At 37.5% G+C, this 20131-nt stretch overlaps 1 protein-coding gene across 4 annotated transcripts in view; it reads left to right on the forward strand.

Moving 5' to 3' along the window:
• Positions 1-20131, forward strand: part of GPATCH2L (G-patch domain containing 2 like) — a 55632-nt gene that overhangs the window by 11213 nt on the left and 24288 nt on the right. For 3 of the 4 annotated variants that reach the window (XM_072839423.1, XM_072839420.1, XM_072839421.1), the window contains 5 exons: positions 5651-5715; positions 11303-11479; positions 13044-13123; positions 16010-16068; positions 19017-19071. In XM_072839423.1, coding sequence (XP_072695524.1) covers positions 5651-5715; positions 11303-11479; positions 13044-13123; positions 16010-16068; positions 19017-19071 — 436 coding nt within the window. Of the gene's footprint in view, positions 1-5650; positions 5716-11302; positions 11480-13043; positions 13124-16009; positions 16069-18920; positions 18961-19016; positions 19072-20131 lie in introns of all 4 variants that reach the window. The other variant, XM_072839422.1, reaches the window with a different exon arrangement.

Genomic DNA, 20131 nt, shown 5'->3' on the forward strand with positions numbered 1-20131 from the left:
TTTGTAATGCTCTAGAATTTGCAGCGTGGGTTCACATGCTTCATGTCATCACATCCTCAAAACAGCCCATTCACCTTTCACATGCAGGAAGTAGGATTAGATTGAAGTGGCATGCTGCGAAGGCCATACAAGGGGAAGCAATAGAGTTGATCTGAAGGAGTTCATTCCATTTATGTAACATTTGCTGAATGCCTGCTGTGTGCCTAGGTATTGAGGACATCGAAAAGAGCAAGATCTTTCCTTTCGCAGCCTGGATATCTCTCTCTCTCTTCTCTCTGTGTAGCATCTTCTTTCTGCCTGGGCTAGGCAGGGAGGGGTGATCTGTACTACTTGAGCAGTTGCAGTTTATCAGTTGGCCTGAAGGTCCATCCGGCTACCTTCTCATGATTCCTGGGATCCAGAGGCCTCAGGCTCTTTGAGGCCCTGACAAGAGAATGACATTGTTGCTATTATGGGATGTTGACTTCTGTCCCTGAAGGCTGACTTTATCCAGCAGAAGTGCACAGCCTCCTCTCCTCCTCTGAAGTGGTATTTCCCTTAACATAATGCTCCGCCCTCTCCATCCTGTGGTTGGTTCAGTATAGATGAGAGTTCTCAACTTTGATGCTACTGACATTTTGAGCCAGATAAATTCTCTGTTGTGAGGGCTTGTCCTGTGCATTGTAGGATGTTTAGCAGTATCTCTGGCCTCTACCCAGTAGATGGCCAGTAGGACACCAACTTCCCCCTCCTTTGCTCCCAAGTCCTGAAAAAATGTTTATCCAGACATTGCCAAACGACCCTGTGGATGCAGAGGGGGGTAAGGGTCGGGGCGGGGGGTTAAAGGGGGTAAAATTGACTTTGAGTTGAGAGCTAGTGCTGATGTTTTTAGATACTGAGATGGGGTTTTCAATCCATTGACTGTGCTTTTACCAACAAGCATGAGTTTCAATATTTAGGGAACTTAGACCGAAACATTGATCTTTTCTGTAGAATAAAAATACTGTAGTTTTAAAAACTTTATAACTGGGAGTTTTTGCTAACTTGAAAAAATACCCTTTAGTTGCTCCTTTAAGAGCAGTTCAGGTGATTGCATTTTATTTTATTTTATTTTTTTTTTTTTAAGATTTTATTTATTTATTCATGAGAGACAGAGAGAGAGAGAGAGAGGCAGAGACACAGGCAGAGGGAGAAGCAGGCTCCATGCGGGGAGCCTGACATGGGACTCGATCCCGGGACGCCAGGATCATGACCTGAGCTGAAGGCAGCACTAAACCGCTGAGCCACCCAGTCGGGCCAGGTGATTGCATTTTACAGTTCTTACCAGGGTTTGCAGTGTTTAGCTAAGAGTGTTTGCCCTGGAATTAATTAGTTATTCAAGTGGATGTGGGGTATCAATAGTGTTTTATTAAGCTTGATTCCTATGATAATCTACTTCTCTGAGAATGGATGCCATGCCCAATCATCTGGTCTGCCAAAAGTGCCTTGAATTGTAAAGATATCCGGGTGGGAAGATTAGATGTATAGATGTGTGATGAAACAGAAAAAGCAAAATATTAGTTGTAATGTGTGATGTGCAATAGGTGATGTGATGGAGTATGAATGGTAACTGGAACTTCTTTCAACTTTTTCATATGTTAAAAGTTTTTGTTATAAAATGTTGTGGGAGGAAAGCCTCTGGAACTGTAATCTGGGGTGACTGTCTTTACATATCCATTATTTCAGTTGGATGTGGTTCAGTTGCTTTTCTGACAATGTTATAGTAATTAGGTAACACAATTGGTGGTTTAAAACCCAGGCTTTAATTTTATTTGTGTCTTATTTAAATTGGTGCCAATGCTGTTGAATTAAGTGTGGGAACATTTTTTAGTGAAAACCACTGTAGAGAAGTGTGATATATTGTAACTATTTTTACTCACACAGGAGTACTTTTGAGATGTTTTTTGGCTTCTGAAATGTGGTTTTTCAGTGTCATAAGGTTAAAATGTAGGCTTGACCACCTCCTTCTTTGCAGAGTATTATTCATTCGAAAGCATTCTTCTCTGTTTTCACAGCCTTCTCCCAGAGTCTGGACTAGGTTTTTAATAAAATGTACACCTTGATATTGTTATTGACATGTTTTCTTGTTAGTTTTAGTACTGGGTAGAGCAGTTTCTGGTATATTGTAAATAATAAATGCTTACCAAGTGAATGAGTAAAAGTTTAGGAGAAATAGGGGTGGGGATTCTTCCTCCTTTTTCTGTGAGAAACTTACTGCCCCAATTTAGAATTTTTTGAATGTTGTATAAATTATTTGTAGGGTTAATACATTTTTAGAAATTTTAGAGATTCTAGGAAGATTTTTTGTATGCAAACTATTTATAGTTAGAATCACGTGAGAATAGGGAGTACAGAACAGCTCCCAAGGCAAAGACAGGAGGCATTGATGCCTGTATGAGTTGCTGCCATTTTGGGAAAAGACAAGATTTCATACCTGCTATCTTTGTGGGTTTTGTCTAGTTACTTTTTCTGAAGATTAACAAAGGCTGAGTTTCTGTCTTCCTGACTAAGCTTTGGAAGACCACAAGTAGAGTGGACACTAAAGGCACTACTTGTGGTCATAGCAAAAAACTTATAAACAAATTTGAAGATTTTGGAATAGGAAGAACATGTAGGATCCTGACATCTTTTAACTTTTTGACCTTGTGAACTATATATAAAAGTGTAAAAGAAACTTGTGTTTATTGAAAGATAGGAGCTTAGTTTTAATAAAATAGTAAACATTCTGTTGTTTAGCTAACTTAACATTTTATAGTTGACTAAATCATTATTAAAATTCCACTAATCTGATTTTTTTTTTCCAGAGAAGTCATGATCTCTGAGCCAGAAGTGAATGAAATCTGCAAGACTGGCCAACTTTGGCCTATAACTTGGAAATATTTGCTTCTATTTTTCTAGCTAGCACTACATTTTTGCATGATGTATCATAGTGTTTATGTGCAGACTTCCAGCCGTGAAGTTCCCACTTTTGTCTTCATCAAATTATGCTAACAATTTCTTACATACGATTAGGTTTCCATAATGCAAGTCCTTCTGAGGGAATAAATAGAATTAGCAAATGTCTATCTGATGAAATAGTCATTTTCAAATACCAGTAGACTGGTGATACTGTTATGTAATTAGCATCTTGTAAGACAGATTATTTTCTTTATGAAGAAAATACCTATCTCCCTTGCTCATAGCCTTAAAATACTGGTGATATTTCTGTGACATCATTGCCATTCCTCAAATTAACTATATATGGAAAGCTTAGACAAAGCTTAATCCAAGCATTTTCAAAAACAATGAGTCTTAAATACTGTTGAGAAAAATAGAAAATGTACAGTTGACAGGAAGGCTTCAGGTTACCAACATCTTTCTTGATCTGGATTTCTTTGAGCTTGTCCCCTTTGCTTAGAATACGAGGAGAGAATGGAACCCACGTGAAAAGGATCAAGGAAGCACTGTATCTTGTAGTAGTTATAAGTGGCTGGAAATGAATGGGGAAAAGAATTGATAGATTTGGTAATAAAGCAAACAGTTTTTTTAATTGTTAAATACTCAACGGAGTAGAACTTGTAATACATGTAGAGCAGGGATCAGCAAACTTCTGTAAAGAGCCAGATAGTAAATATTTTAGAGATTTATATGTGATATGTTCTGTGTTGCAGCTACTCAACTTTGCTGTTGTAGTATGAAAGCAGCCATCGATGATATGTAAATGAATAACTGTGGCTATGTTCCAATAAAATTTTATTTATGGACACTGAAATTTGAATTTCATATCATTCCCACATGTCAGAAAATACTCTTTAATATTTTTTCTTTTTCTTTTCCTTTTCCTTTTCCTTTTTCTTTTTTTTTTTTTTTTTTTACCCCGAGTCATTTAAACTGTAAAAAAACACTCTTAGCTCACAGGTCATGCAAAAATAGATGGCAGGCTGTTGTTTTGTTTTTTTTTTATTTATGATAGAGAGAGAGAGAGAGAGAGGCAGAGACACAGGCAGAGGGAGAAGCAGGCTCCATGCACCGGGAGCCCGATGTGGGATTTGATCCCGGGTCTCCAGGATCGCGCCCTGGGCCAAAGACAGGCGCTAAACCGCTGCGCCACCCAGGGATCCCAGGCAGGCTGTTGTTTGCTGATCACTAAATCTCAGTTAGTGGTACTGCTAAAGTAAATAACATGATGGTGGGATAGAATATTTGTTCGATGGCCTAATGTACTTTTTAAGCTCTCCTTACTCTCAAGAGGAGTTAAAAAATGTCAAATATGCTTTATCTTTAAGGCCAGAGGAGGATAATAAAGTAGTAATATGAGAAAATGTGTAGTAGAATTCAAGGGAGTTAGACCACTGATATTCTTAGGAATTTTCCAAAAGCACAAAAATAACACCATTATATTCAAGAGGTGCAGTTCCTTGAACTCAGAGGTAGGAAGAGTGCAGAACTCAGTCAGAGGTAGGAAGAGTGCAGAACTCAGTGGGGATGTCTTCTGGATTTAACTACAGCTCTTTGAGGATTCTAAATCCATCAAAATCTAGTGGTATAGTTTTGTAGGGCATTTCTTGGAATGACATGTGAGAAAGTTCCCACTTACAAGTACAGAAGAAAATAAAATGAAAGAATCTTTAAAGAAATCGAGTATGTTTTATTGGCTCTTGCTATAGCAAATATCTTGGATCTATTCAGAGATAAGTGAGGAAAGCATTGGTACTTAATTTAATCAGCATTTTAAGGATTTAGTGTTGACAAGATACGTGGAAATGTTGCAAAATACAAAATATTTTCATAATTTTGTTCCAGAAATGTAGACTGGGATTTTGCCAGGCCTATTCCTTATACAGTATGATAATGTTTCTTCCTTGCTTTGGTTTTTTTCCATCTTGTAGAGTAGGTGAAAAAAATTGACTAGCTTGGAAGGAAACACTCCCAATCAAGGAAATAGCTCATATAATATATGTAAAAAATAGAGAAATTTTTCTTGAACCAGATCAATCAAATTTAATGACGATTAGGCAAAAGAAATACAGCATCCAAAGAGGCAGAATCAATTGTTAGCAATAGGTTGGGAAATGAAGCCAACTGAGCAGAATTCTATAGGGCAAAGTTTTTATTTCAATGGGTTTCACATGGCATTTGTTTTTATATTTTTAGTTTTAACCTTCTGTTTTGAAAATGAGTTGTGTTGTACCCACTTCATATCAGGGAGACATTAAGTTTAGAAAACATAATTTTGGTCATATTGACTTTCTTTCCTGTTCATGGATTTTTGTTAGCCACTGTGTAAATGGGGAGAAAACTTGATACATGTTAGATGTCTTAAAGTTGTATAGTTTCATTTGAAACTGATAGTTGACAGTATTTTAAAATAAAATGGGTTGGTAAATTTTTAAATTTGTGTTGTTTGATATACCTAGCCAGGTTGAGATTACTTCTGTGACTTTAGATATTTATAAAGTACTTTGAAATATAAGTAAAAGCTTTAATAAGCTTTCCTCTATGGCTTGAGTGTGAAATTTACATTTCTCATTGGCTAATGAACTGGAGTGAAATTAGGGAAACTTGGGATGTTCAATTTGAAAACCAGAAGAAAGGGCACCGCTTTGTTTTTCATAGGACTGATATGTTCTCTTGTGTTTGACTCTTTTTCCAGTGAAACCAGCAGTGTGTGTAGCAGCAGTGACACAGGACTCTTTACCAACGACGAAGGAAGGCAAGGTAATCTTGATCCCAGCTTTGGGAGGTTGGTTCAGTATTTCTGGGAAGATTCTAATGATTAGAGGAATGACCTACTGAGAAGATGGTGGTTGTCTATGGCAATGGTTCTCAAACTTCAGAGCATATAAAAGTCACCTGTTAAAATTCCTGAGCTCCTAGAAATCAAATAGGTCTAGAGTGGAATCTGAAATTTTCACAAGTATCTGCAATGATTTTTATGCAGGTAGTTCAGACTTTAAGAATCATTGATGGGATCCCTGGGTGGCGCAGCGGTTTGGTGCCTGCCTTTGGCCCAGGACGCGATCCTGGAGACCCGGGATCGAATCTCACGTCGGGCTCCCGGGGCATGGAGCCTGCTTCTCCCTCTGCCTATGTCTCTGCTTCTCTCTCTCTCTGTGTGACTATCATAAATAAATAAAAATTAAAAAAAAAAAAAAAAGAATCATTGATTAGGGGAATGTAGTGTCAAGGATGGGACTTTGGGAAGTTGCCAATTTTATTAGCACCAAAAAGTATCTTCTATATTATACCCTTTTATTGTATATTAAAAGATTCTTCATTTTACATAAGAAATTATTTTTATAACCTTATTTATAAATGAGCTTAATTGTTCTAGCTTAATATATTATAGAAAACATCTTTCTAGTTTTAAAACTTCTAAAGTTTATTTATTTATTTATTTTTAATGAATTTATTTTTTATTGGTGTTCAATTTGTCAACATACAGAATAACACCCAATGCTCATCCTGTCAAGTGCCCACCTCAGTGCCTGCCACCCAGTCACCCCCACCCCCCGCCCTAAAACTCCTAAAGTTTAGTATAGAACACTGTGAATAAGGCTGGGATATCTTAATTACCAGTTCTTTATTTTTACAACCTAAATAGTAATCTGAAACTTTGTTTTATCCTGTGGACTTGCTAGGACCACACTAATTTTGTACCAATAGTAGTTTCATATAGCTTCTTTGGACTTTAGTTCTATTGATCTAAATAAGGGATTTGTAAATGTCTTAAAGTCCCTTTTACCTCTGTGACCTAATAATTTTTCTTTAAGGGTTAAGTGATTGAAGGACAATGCACAATGGCTAAATGTCCAGATTGATCCAGATAGGCTTCCTAGTAACTGGAGGAATCCTGGAACTGTGAGACTCAGGATCCAAGTTCTGATTTTGGAGAGAGATCATGGGGGAGGGTATCTCACCCATGCCTCAGAGTTGTGGGTGTGGATGGAGTTGCTGAACTTCCTACTATGATGGAGATTGTTGTGAGTACATTTTTGTCCCTTTCTTTTTTCTAATTTTTTAAGATTTTGTTTATTTATTCATGAGAGACACAGAGATAGAAGATAGAGATAGAGATAGAAGAGACATAGGCAGAAGGAGAAGCAGGCTTCCTGTGAGAAGCCTGGATGTGCAATTTGATCCCAGGACCCCAAGTTCACAACCTGAGCCAAGGGCAGATGTTTAACCACTGAGCCACCCAGGAGCGCTTCTGTCCCTTTCTGATTCTGAGGGAGCTAGGTGTCACTAGAGGCTGTGTGTGTATACTCCCACGTATGTTGCAGCTAGGGTCTTGATTCTTTTGTCTCCTACCAGGGAAGTCTGATTGTCTTTCTGTAAATGAACTAGTGCATTCTATTTAGAATTACAAATGTTCCTTTTTCTTTGCTTATATACTGTTCTATGAAGTATTATAAAGTCTCTCTCTCTCTCTTCTTTTTAAAGATTTTATTTATTTATTTGAGAGAGAGACATAGCAAGAAAGAGCATGAACAGGGAGGATAGGGAGAAGCAAGCTCTCTGCTCTTCTGGGAGCCTGACTCGAGGCTCCATCCCAGGACCTGAGCTGAAGGCAGATGCTTAACCCACTGAGCCAGCCACCCAGGGGTGCCCCTCATAATGTGTTTTAAAGATGATGTTTAATTATCCAAGGTTAAGAAAGTGTGGACCTGTTACGACAGATCAAGTTTGGCCTTTGGGAAACCTTTCTACTGAAGGAATCCTTGGTTTATGATGGAAGATTTTAGAATATTCTATAGCCTCAGCTTTTCTCTCTGTGTCAACTTCACACATTTGATGATATTTAGATACTTGGAGTTCTCAGCACAAAGCTATGTTATTCCTTGCTTCCATGTTTCTGTTTCTGCCGGTGTCTTTGCCAGAAATTCCATCCTTACCTTTTCTTGAATGGTTGGTCATACACAATTTTCCTTTTGCTCCTCTAGTGCTTATTTATGGACTACATCAGTGGGGTTTTTTGGGTTTGATCAATAGGAGGCATTAGCAGAGGAATAGAGAAAGGTGAATGAGATAGTGTATTAGTCAAGTTTTTATCATGATAATACTGTTAACAGCCCCAGAATTTCAGTGGTTTACCACATTTATTTCTTGCTATGGGGCTGGGGGTTGGCTATGGTTTAGCTGATCTACCTGGGCTCAGCTGGTCTCCAGGCTTTAAGTTAGGTTTGTATCTACTCAGCGTATCTTATCCTGGGACCTCCATCAGAGGAGCAATGACTATATGTGGCTGGACTTGTCATGCTGGGAAACATGAATGCTAAATAACCAAACCAGAACATCCATACATATTTAAAGCTTATGCTTGAATTAGGCCTGCTCATGTTTTACTACCTAAAGCAAGTTATATGACAAGCCGGTATCAGTTGGTTGAAAAAGTATACTCTATCTCAAGGAGAAAGCTCTGGAACTCTATGGTAAAAGGCAGAAGGCATGGATGTATTATCATAAGGAGGTAGTGAAGCATTGGAAACAGTAATGCAGTCTACCACATTGGATTGTAGCTTTCCCTGGCTCCCTTTTTATTTGGCAGCCTTCTATATTACCTAAATTTTCTCTGATTTTCTTTCTTTCTTTCTTTCTTTCTTTCTTTCTTTCTTTCTTTCTTTCTTTTCTTTCTTTCTTTCTTTCTTTCTTTCTTTCTTTCTTTCTTTCTTTCTTCTTTCTCTTTTTCTTTCTTTCTTTCTTTCTTTCTTTCTTTCTTTCTTTCTTCTTTCTTCTTTCTTTCTTTCTTTCAAGATTTTATTTATTTATTCATAAGAGACACAGAGGCAAAGACACAGGCAGAGGGAGAAGCAGGCTCCATTAGGGAGCCTGATGTGGGATTTAATCCTGGGACTCCAAGATCACGCCCTGGGCCAAAGGCAGGTGCTAAACCGCTGAGCCACCCAGGGATCACCTTTCTCTGGTTTCTGATAACCATTCTTTCTCCTTGCTGCTTCAGGTTTAGGAAGGGTAAAGATTCCATGCAGCTCCAGGTTGCTTCATCATCCCTTATTGGTACCTCTTAATACTGTCTACACTTTTGTAAACAGTCACTTCATTAAAGTCTCGATTATCCATTAAATATGTTTGCATTTCCTGAGGATTCCAACTGATAACACTCAGTGCAGGTATCATCTTCTCAAACCCTTACTTTTTCTTTCCCTGTACTTAGTGTTTTCTTATCACTTACCATATGACATTATTGTTTATAGGTATGTGTCTTTTCCATTAAAACCCTCCAAAGCAGTAATTTATTTTATTTTTTTATTTTTTGCAACTACAGTGGGTAACATGTTGCCTGGCATATATGTATATGCCTGGCATATATATATATAGTAATATCTTAATAAATAGTTACTGGGAAACCCAGATAAGGGGGAAATTCTCCTTTTTCTCCCTCAAACAGAATTAGATGTAGAATCTCAGATTATAAAGCAGCTAAATCTATTTTGGTTAAAGCAGGAGGAGAGAAGTCTGGAGCCTAACCCAGCAGGCTCTTCCTTATTCTCTGGCAATAGTTTTTGGGGGAGCTGCTGCATCATGCATCTTAATGAACCCAGAGTTGGAGACTGTTGGTCTAGATGATTTCACAAGGTTTCCTCCAGTTCAGTGAGTCCTTTTTTGTGTTCTCAAAAAGCTTGAGTGCATGCTTAAGAACCCCCTCTTCCCCCCACAAAAAAAACCCCAAACAAACCCCATTATGGGATACCAGTTATCTTCAGGAAATATGCTCTAGCTAACTATTTAATAAATGGCCTAAGGAATGCTTATGAATAAGAAAGGAATTAGTATAGTGACATGCAGAGAAGCTAATCGTTAATTCTAAAGCCTATCTTTAGTTCATCTAAAGAAACTAATCATTCTTAATTCTTTAGCCTATCATTTGTGTACCTGATTTGATGAGAGGCTGTCAGGATAGTGGTTCTCAAAATGTAGTCCTGGAGTAAGCTTAGCATCACTAGGGAACTTGTTAGAAATGCAAATTTTTGATCCTTCCTGGACCAGAATTGGAAACTTTGAGGGGGTAGGGGCCCGCAATCTGTGTTCTGACAACCTTTTCTGCTCCTTTTGATGCACATTGAAGTTTGAGAACCAGTGTTCTAGAGAAACAGCTGTTGGTGGTGTGGTTTTGTAAGGGAACACTGAGTAATTTTTTTGTGGGCATTTCATTTTCCTTTTTAGAGATTTCCAAGGTGAGTGTAAAGTTATTATCTGGCCCATCCATGTTAGTAACTCATGAATCTGATGCTTCATATGTTTAACTTGGCTTGAGCAGTTTTCCAGGGATCCAGCAAACCTTAGAGAATGAATGCATTGTGAACTCTTTAGATATTCTTGGGATAATTTCCTTCATTCTTGCTATTTTGAAAGGACTATGGAGTGGCAGACCTAAACTTATCTGTCTTACTACTTTTTGTGGGCGGGAACGAGTTCTGTTGCAAACTGAGATGTTTCATCCTCACCAGTAGAAAGAGGTTTGAACTAAGAGTGGCTATATGGGTCTAGTCGTGACTTTGTTGGTGGTGAAGAGTCTCGCCTTGGGGAACTGGTGTTAACTTCATGACAAACCGTGGGGAGTTATATTGCTTGTCTCTAGTTTTTACCTGGTTGCTTGGATTGCTAGTGTCAAGGTAATTTTTTGTCCCATTAATGGGGTACCAAGGAAGAATTGAGGTATGGGTATACAGTTTTTATTCTCCTATTATGAGAAATGCAAATATTACATCCCTCAGGAATACTAGTTTTGAGTTGAGAAACATTTGTGGGCTTTGAACTCCCAAGTCCATTTATACCATAGAATGGTACATAAGAGGCAGTTTATTTTTGTGTTAAGGCTTTGGAGTTAGTCAGGCTTTGGGTTCAGATCTTGGTTTCATCATTTACTGACTTGATTTGCCTTCTCTGGGCTTTAGTTGCCTCATTTATAAGTTGGAATTAGTGTAGGGTTTAGAAGAGATAGCATACTTACAGATTTTTAGCATGGGCCCTCATAGGTGCTAAGGATTTAGTAAATGGTAACTTTATTAGTTTTTTACTCTCAAAAGAGGTCCAGTGTAAAACAGTATGTGAAATGAGTTGATACTCTAGTCTTCATCATAATATGAATCAAAAAGAAGGATCAAAACAATTTTTTTTTGTTTTGACTTTATTTGAAAAGTATAATCAAATCTATAGCCCTGAGAATCCATCCTCCCATTTGGCTTTCCATGGAGCATGTTAAAATTCCAACTTACGAGCTTTGTGTAGTGGCAGTATCGTAGCCAATGAGATTTATCCAGCTTTTGATATGATCTCTTTATTTTAGGGGATGATGAGCAGAGTGATTGGTTCTATGAGGGAGAGTGTGTCCCAGGATTCACTGTTCCTAATCTTCTGCCCAAGTGGGCTCCTGATCATTGCTCTGAAGTAGAAAGAATGGATTCTGGACTGGATAAACTTTCTGATTCCACATTCCTTTTACCTTCTCGACCAGCTCAAAGAGGTAAGTTCTGAGAAGACCAAAATGCTCCACACTTTTAATGGTTCTCTTTGGGGAGAATCATCCCATGGCAAGCATACTCATGCCTCTAAGCATGCATTAATTATCTGAATTTTGGAGCTAGTCCAGGGATTTTTCTAGAAGATTCAGGGGTGAGTCTCAAAGCTTGAGGTTCTCCATTCGTACCTAAATCAACCCATGGAGACTCTTGGGATATCTATTAGCAGGGCATTCCTTCAGCTTGCTATTGCCATTTGTGCCAGATTTAGGAAGCCTAGCAGCGTGTCACTGCTGCTTACCTGCTGTGAAACCGATGGGCTATGGAGTGCTCAGTGGGAACCTGAAGTATTGGATCTTGGAAGAGAACAGATTTCAGTAAGAACATTCACATACAAGGTATAATGACATTTTTTTTTTAATTGGATGATTTTAAAATAATTTCCTTAAATAACTTTTATTTTATTCTATTATTATGGACTTAAACACAAATACTTCCTTTCCCTTTGCTCTTCCTTTACTTAGGATGTAGCAAGGTAGAGTGGAAAGCGCCTAGGACAAGGGGAAGGAACTGTGGTGATAATATTCTCCAGTACTATCTTCTTAGCTCTGGGACTGTGACAGTCACTTTATTTCCTTGGGCCATCGGGGTCATCAGTTTAAATAATAGCGACTTTGAGCAAACTGTTGCAGAGGTTTCTTTTAGCTCTATAAATTTATGATTCTAGGGTGCCCAGTAATCAGTAATCAATCGGTTAGTCAGTTATCAAGTATTTATTGGGCATCTCTTGGTGATCAGAATTATGCCGAGAGCTGTTAACTCCTGTAGCATTTTGTTTTTTTTTTTTTTTTTTTTTTCCTGTAGCATTTTGTTACAATGAATTTGGATGATTGAGAATCCTTTTCAAAACAGTTGGCTCTTGGTAAAGATAATTGCCTGGCAGGCACATGTTTGCTACTGTAATAACTTTCATGAAACGTTTCAGTGACCATTTCTGAAAGTTCTTTATGGACCTCTTAAAATGCACACAAGTATATGCCTATGATTCCATACCCAGAGACAGTGTCATTGATAACACTTTGGTGTGGATTCTTCCATTTGTGTTTTTTTAATGTGTAGAACACATACAGCAACTAGAAAAAATGGGCTTATACTCTACAGGGTATTTTTACTATTATTTTATGACTTACATGTTTTTGAGATAATAACTAGCATTTAATTTGTAATTAGAAATTGTTGATGGTGCCTTATATTTGTGTGGTGTTTTCAGTTTATAGAGTACCTTTCCTGTGCTACTTCATCGAGTCTTCAGATCAGCTATGTAAGATAGGACTGAGCAAGTGATTATCCCACCTTTGTAGGTGAGGATGCCTAGGTCAGAGGTAAAGACACACCTATGATCATACTGCAAGGCATGATAATAATAAATCCTTGGCAAATAGACTAGTGATACTAGCTTAAGGGTCAGTCTAGTAAGATCCTGGGGAGGAAGGCCTTTGGTATACTAGAGGCATATCATCACTAAGGAGTCTTCTGCATTCTGTTTCTGAGGACTTTCTTTTTTTTTAGGGTACCATGCCCGCTTGAATCGTCTGCCTGGAGCTGCAGCTCGATGCCTCAGAAAGGGCCGAAGAAGGCTTGCTGGGAAGGTAACTGCTCTCACTGTCTACTGGGCTCACTGGGAAGACAGTATTTTCCCTTTGGGATTTGTGTACCTTGATAATCAAAGGTGCTGCAGAACTCCCCTGGAGTAAATGAAGCCAACTGAAATATTTTTCAAGTTCATAAGAATGAACCTTATATAGGATATAAATGGTACACACATAAAAGATGAAGCTTAACTCATACAGAAGTTTTGACAAAGCAAACACTGTTATGACAGTTTGTCTATAAATCTACAGGCCTGATCTTGTCTCTTCTACTCTTTTGATTAATCTTATAACATTATTGTAGAAGTTAAAATACTCTTGGCTTCTTTATAACTCCTCCTGAATTCATGAATGCTTCTTCTGTCCTAACTTTGATTCTAGAATTCGTTAAAAAAAAAAAACAAAACTGGAAAGAAAACCTCAGATTTCACAGCTTCTCCTTGGCCATGAGGGAGGAATTTCTACCACTTACGCAGTTCTGCCTTTGCCCAGCGGCTCTGCTGGACACCCAGTTCATTTAATCCTTCCAACAACCTTGTAGAAGAGTTGATGTTTCCACTTAGCAGATGAGGAAAACTTGGGTTCAAAGAAGCTATGTAAATGGAAGTAGCAGAAGAGAGAATTGAACTCAGTTGTACTTTTATCTTTTCTAATTTAAATTTTAAAAATTATTTTTAGAAAAAGATTATTATTTATTTGAGAGAGAGTGAGAGAGAGCATGAGTGGGGGGAGGGGTAGAAGGAGAGGGATAAGCAGGCTCCCCACTGATCAGGGAGCCCCACGCAGGGCTCAGTCTTAGTACCCTGGGATCATGACCTGAGCTGAAGGCAGACATTTAACTGACTGACCCACCCAGGTACTCCTAAAAATTATTTTAATTAACTTTTACTCTAGCTTTGAGATTGAAGGTAAGTTGAGCCTGGGGCTCATACCTAGTTAGAGAAAATGGTGGTGAGCAAAAGGCAAGGGAGTGAGAGGCATCTCAGAACATTAATTCGTTCACTGCATAAATATTTAGAATGCCTACCAAGTGTCAGGCTCTGTGCCAGGCTAGGTACAAGTGATCACAGCCACAGCCTGGCTACCCTCAGGGAGCTACTGTTCTGTAGTTGAAATAGAGAACTGTTTATTTCCAGGTGAACGGAGATATTTTTAATCTTTAAATTCAATTTCAAATCTCTTAATTAGAAAAACATTTGATTATTGGAAGAACGATATCTTCTTCTTTTGGCTCATTGATTTCTCAGACAAGAAAATGCTCCTTTTGCTGTTCTGGGAGCTTATTCTTAGTTAATAGGACAGCTAATAGGGTAGGAGTACATGAGGTGGAGGGAGGCAGGAGGTTGGGAGTAGGAAGCAGAGAGATGGTTTTATTTTTTCTGTGTATTAGTTAGGCTTGAAAGATAATGTTTTACCTACTATCTACCTTACTTTGTTTCAGCTCCTATAAGAGCCTTCCATTTCCAGAGAAGTAAATCAGTTCATCTTGAAGGCTTCCTTTAGCTTGCCTGAAAGGAAACTCTAGGGCCTATTGGATGTGCCTCTAAGAATTTCAAATGAATAGGATAATATTTACTTGTTTAATTCATCTTCATCACCTTAAAGGGATATTTGTCATTTCTAGCAGAGGTCAATGTTCTGCCCCCCTACTTCCCCCTCCCCCACCTCTCTGCTCTTTTTCTAAATTGTAATCATAAATAATGAGTTTCATTCACAGCTCTCTGCCAGCGAGCTGCTAATTACGCAAAGTACTGCTTGTAATTTACACAGTAATAAACTGTAAATTTAAACATTACGGCACTTTAAGTTAATAATTTTCTGCAGTAACAAATAGCTCATTTTTCACCCATCCTTTCCCTTGGCCCCACTACTATGGCTATGTCTGTGACCAGGAGGTATGTGTGTAAGGGATGAAGAATGTGAAGAATACAGTATGTGAAGCCTTTTCATTTAGCTCCACTCCCGCCCAGAATCTGACCTCGCATCAATTTTTCTAGAGTCAGTTCTGCTAAAATGTGTAACCCTAATATTTTAGGCTAATCCGCACACATAAATGAATACCGATCATAATGTTTGCCCAGTAACAAATGTAACAGGCTTGACATTCACGCCCATGACTTATCCTCTCTCATCTTATCACTTAACTCATATGTGTATAACTCTTATTCATGTACTATCAGCGCACTTCCCCAGGTACAGTCATAGGCATTCATTGTAAATGTACTCAAGTTAAATGAAGGGTGAGTGCCTTGTGCCAGTTTTTAATTTTTTTGGAGGTGATTAGTTTCTGATTTGCTTGTGGTGTTACGGGTAAGATTTCATATTATAGTCTTAAGAACCCTAAATTTAAGGACCAATTTGTACAAACATCTGTTTTACTCTAAGAGATGATGCTTAACAGACAAGATAGGGTAACAGTTTTTTTTAAGTTACAAAATTCCTTTAATATGTGTACATTTAGTTAGCAGATTTTAGGTGTTACCAGTGAGGACTGGGTAAATTTCCCATCATGATGGTTTTTGGGGCTGTAATCATATGATCTGAGGGAGTTTGGTGTGCAGCCTGTTAAAAATCAGCTGTTGTTGGATTTTTAAAAGTTGTTTTTTCTACTATATACTTTAATAACTCACTGTATTAAAATGCTATATAATATAGTAAACAAGGTTTGTAATGACTTTTTTTGGAACACTGGAGAAAAGTCTAGAATAACCTTTTAAAATAGATTCCCATAAAAAGAAATAAACTTGCTGTTGGGTTTTAAGATTGACATTTGACATGTGCCTTTGAGGTTGCTGGCACAGTTTTGGGAAAGTGTGAACTTGATGACAGATCATACTTTGTTTGTTTCTGTGGTTAGATGACATGCTTGTCTTCTTGCCATTGCAGGAGACCAGCATAAGTACTGAGAGGATAGGCCACATCATTAGTGACCCTCGGCAGAAGGAGTAAGTGCTTATATATTTATGCATTATCCTAGCCCATTCCTTAGAGTAGGAAGCAGAGGGAAGTTTTATGAACGAACGTAGAAATCTGACTTTAGAGCTGATTGAGAAAATCTTACAGATTTGTACTTCACAACAGTTAACATGGCTAACACCCTAAACTCATGAGAGAGATTTTTTTTTTCCTTTCTAGACTAGTTTTTATTTCTTTGCTGTTTATATGTACAGGTGATTGCATTTTAAAAGTAGCCTCCAATTAGGATGTCACTACTTATATATTTATATTGAGGTGAATTTGGCATATAACATTACATAAGTTTCAGGTGTACAGCATTGTAATTTTCAGTATTTTTATCCACCTCAAAGTGATCATCACCATAAATCTAAGTACCATCCATCAGCTTGAAATGGAGCCCTTTCAACCACCCCTCAACCCCCTTCCACTCTGATAACTACCAATCCATTTCCTATGTGTTTTGTTTTGTTTTATTCTTTCATTTGTTTTTAGATCCCACATATAAATGATATCATACAGTATCTGTCTTCTCTCTCTGATTTATTCATTTAACCTAAACCCTCAGGGTTCATCCATGTTGTCACAAATGGCAAGATTTCCTTCCTTTTTTTAATGACTGAATAGTATTCCATTGTGTGTATGTATATTTATGTATACACTACATGTTTTTTATCCACTGGTGGACACTTTGTTGTTTCCATATCTTGGCCATTGTAAATAATGCTTAAGTGAACATAGAGGTATATATTTCTTTTCCAGTCAGTGTCTCCATATTTTTTGGATAAATATTCAGACATGGAATAGCTGGATCACATGGTAGATCTATTTTTAATTTTTTGAGGAATCTCCATACTGTTTTCCAGAGTGGCTGCACCAATTTACATTCCCACCAACGATATACAAAGATTCCCTTTTCTTCCCATCCTCACCAACACTTGTTATTGTTTTGTTGGAAATAGCCATTCTAATAAGCATGAAGTGATATCTCATTGATATTGAGCATCTTTCAGTAGTGCCTATAGTGCCTGTAGGCCTGTATGTCTTTGGGGAGATGTTCTTTACAACCTCTGCCCGCCCATCTTTTAATTTTTTTTGGGGGGGGTTGTTGTTGAGTTATATGAATTCTTTATATATTTGGGATGTTAATCCTTTATCTGATATGATACGCAATATCTTCTCCCATTCAGGAGGTTTCCATTTTGTTTTATTGAGGATTTCCTTTGCTCATAGAAGCTTTTTAGTCTGATGTCCCATTTATTTATTTATTTTTGTTTCCCTTGCCTTTGGAGTCAGATAAAAAAAAATCAAAAGAGACCCATGTCAAGGAGCTTACTACCTATGTGTTCTTCTAGGGATGTTATACTTTCAAATTCTATATTGAAGTCCTTAATCATTTATTTTGAATTAATTTTTGTGTGTGGTGAAAGATAGTGATCTAGTTTTCTTCTTTTGTATGTGGCTGTCCAGTTTTCCCAAAATTGTTTACTGAAGAGACTGTCTTTTCCCTGTAGTATATTCTTGCTTCCTGTGTTGTAAATTAATAGACTATATATGCATGGATTTATTTCTAGGCTGTCTATTCTGTTCCATTAATCTATGTGTCTGTTTTTATGTCCATACCATAGTATTTTGGTTACTATACCTTTGAAGTATAATTGGAAACCAGGGAGCATGATACCTCAGCTTTGTTCTTCTTTCTTAAGATTGCTGTGGGTATTGGGGTCTTTTGTAGTTCATACAAATTTTTAGAATTATTTGTTCTAGTTCTGTGAGGTATGCTATTGGGATTTGAATCTGTAGGTTGCTTTGGACAGTTTAACAATGTTAATTCTTGTATGGACAATTTAACAATGTTAGTTCTTCCAGGCTATGAGCATGGAATATCTTTCCATATATCTGTGTCTTCAGTTTCTTTCATCCCTATCTTGTAGTTTTTAGTGTCCAGTTCCTTCACCTCCTCAGTTAAATTTATTCCTGGGTATTTTATTCTTTCTGAGGTCATTGTAAATGGGACTGTTTTCTCATTTCTCTGCTAGTTAATTATTAGTGTTGAGAAATACAGGTTTCTGTACGTTGATTTTTATCCTGCAGCTTTCCTGATTTCGTTTATCAGTTCTAACACTGTTTTGATGGAGTCCTTAGGGTTTTCTATGTATGGTATCATGTCATCTGCAAACTGATAATTTTACTTCTTTCTTTACAGAATATTCTGTTTTAAGCTCATTTTTCTGTCTCTTAAATTTTTTTTGTTCAAAACGGGTGATTGCCTCTATATTCTCCTATAGGCTTTTCCCATTTTTAGACCTCTATCTAGAGAAATATGTTTTTGTCTTCACTACTGTGGTACATGCAACTGGAAAGCCTGTGTGCAGTGATAGGAAAATTATTCTTCACTTTATTGTGACAGCTTTGTCCCCTAACATGATTGGCTGTTGGATGTCTCCTGTATGCTTCATGATCCTATACTCATTAGCCTGGTCAAATTTGTCATTTACAAAATAGGCAAGATGTGAATACGCTTTGTGTTCTCATTGAATTTGGGAATCTGTTGTCACTATTCAGCTGAGAGTATGTTGGTGTTACACTGTAATCTTGGTCTGTTTTTAGAGTCCAGTGTTTTATATTTCATTACAAAGCTTTTTCCTTTGAAGAATTATTTTTTACACAAAAAAGTTTGTGCGCACTTACCATCCCTCTTCATTTCTCCTCCAGTTCTTCCTTTTCCCCAGTTCTTTCTTGGTCTTCACTTGGTTACCCCAGCATTTGTTTTCTTCTCCTCCTCTATAATTGCCAACCGCTGCTTTTATTGTTTTCTTTCCTGTTCTCTCCCTGTCTTTAGTTTCTGGTTACCGTCAGCTGGGAAAAGAGAACGAAATCAGGTAAGATCGCTTTTCTTTGTCATCTTTATTTTATCATTTGATTTCCTTTTCTTTAGAAAGAATAAAGCATTGGCTTCTGATTTTCCTCACATTTCTGCTTGTGCACATGAGGTAAGGCTCCTGTTCCCTCTGTTATTCTGATTTTTTTTTTTTAGAGGACTGTTGTCTAAGATTATCTGATATTCACTGATAAGAACTGTAGCTGAGTCCCCTTTTTAGCTTCCACTGTGTTTTTCGATTTATTACTTGTCATGTATATCTCATAGGGATCCGTTTTTTTTATTTTAGTTTTGAACTTTGCAGTAAGAAATCAGAATAAACCTTGTTTGCTTGTGGTTCAGTTCAGCACCAGGATCCTGCGCTGAGAAGTACAGTGGTGAAGCCAGCACCCAGGGAGCAGAAAAAGGGTGGGCTGTTGGGAGTGGACTTATTAGTCTCTTAGTCCCTTCCCTCGGGACTCCCTAGCAGAGGGCCCCTGGCAAATCTGGGCCTTTGTAGGGGTCATAATTTAAAAATTACTGACAGCAGCTATCAATATATTCCTTTAATGTTTGAAGCTTTTGATTTTTGTGGGAATAGAGGTTGCCTTATGTCGATTAGGTATAAAATAAATGAAGACTGGTAGGTAAAAATCTCAGGCTTCCTGTTGCTCAGAGTTTTTGTTTGGTGTTTTGACTACTTAGGACGTATTAAATTGGTGTACAGTTTAGACTTGGAACTTTCCTCCTGAAGTTACTATTTCAAAATGAATTAGAGCAGTGATACACCTAACTGGTGTGTATTTAAGAGATAATTGTAGATGGTGTTGGACATACGATTATTACATTAAGTTATAATTTGTTTTAAAAAATATAATCATTATATCAATCTTGTTCCATGGAAATACAGTGAGGACAAGGCTGAGTAAAAGTAATTGGTATGAAGAAAAATAATATGTAAATACAGTGCAGGTGGTGAGCAGATAAAGAAAAAGTCATGAAGGTGGTATGTGAGAGACTGCAGCTTGGGAAACATGAAGCCAGGGTACCAATTGTGTTTGCATCAGAGGATGTAAAGGCAGAAGAAGATCTGTGATGATCACCTAGTCCAGATCTGTTATTTACAAATAAGATTTAAAAGATCTGCCAAAAGTCATACTTCTTTGTAAATTCTTTTGAAATTATCATTCAGA

Source organism: Canis lupus, chromosome 9 (genome assembly GCF_048164855.1).
Source record: "Canis lupus baileyi chromosome 9, mCanLup2.hap1, whole genome shotgun sequence".
In the NCBI taxonomy this organism is placed as follows: domain Eukaryota; kingdom Metazoa; phylum Chordata; class Mammalia; order Carnivora; family Canidae; genus Canis; species Canis lupus.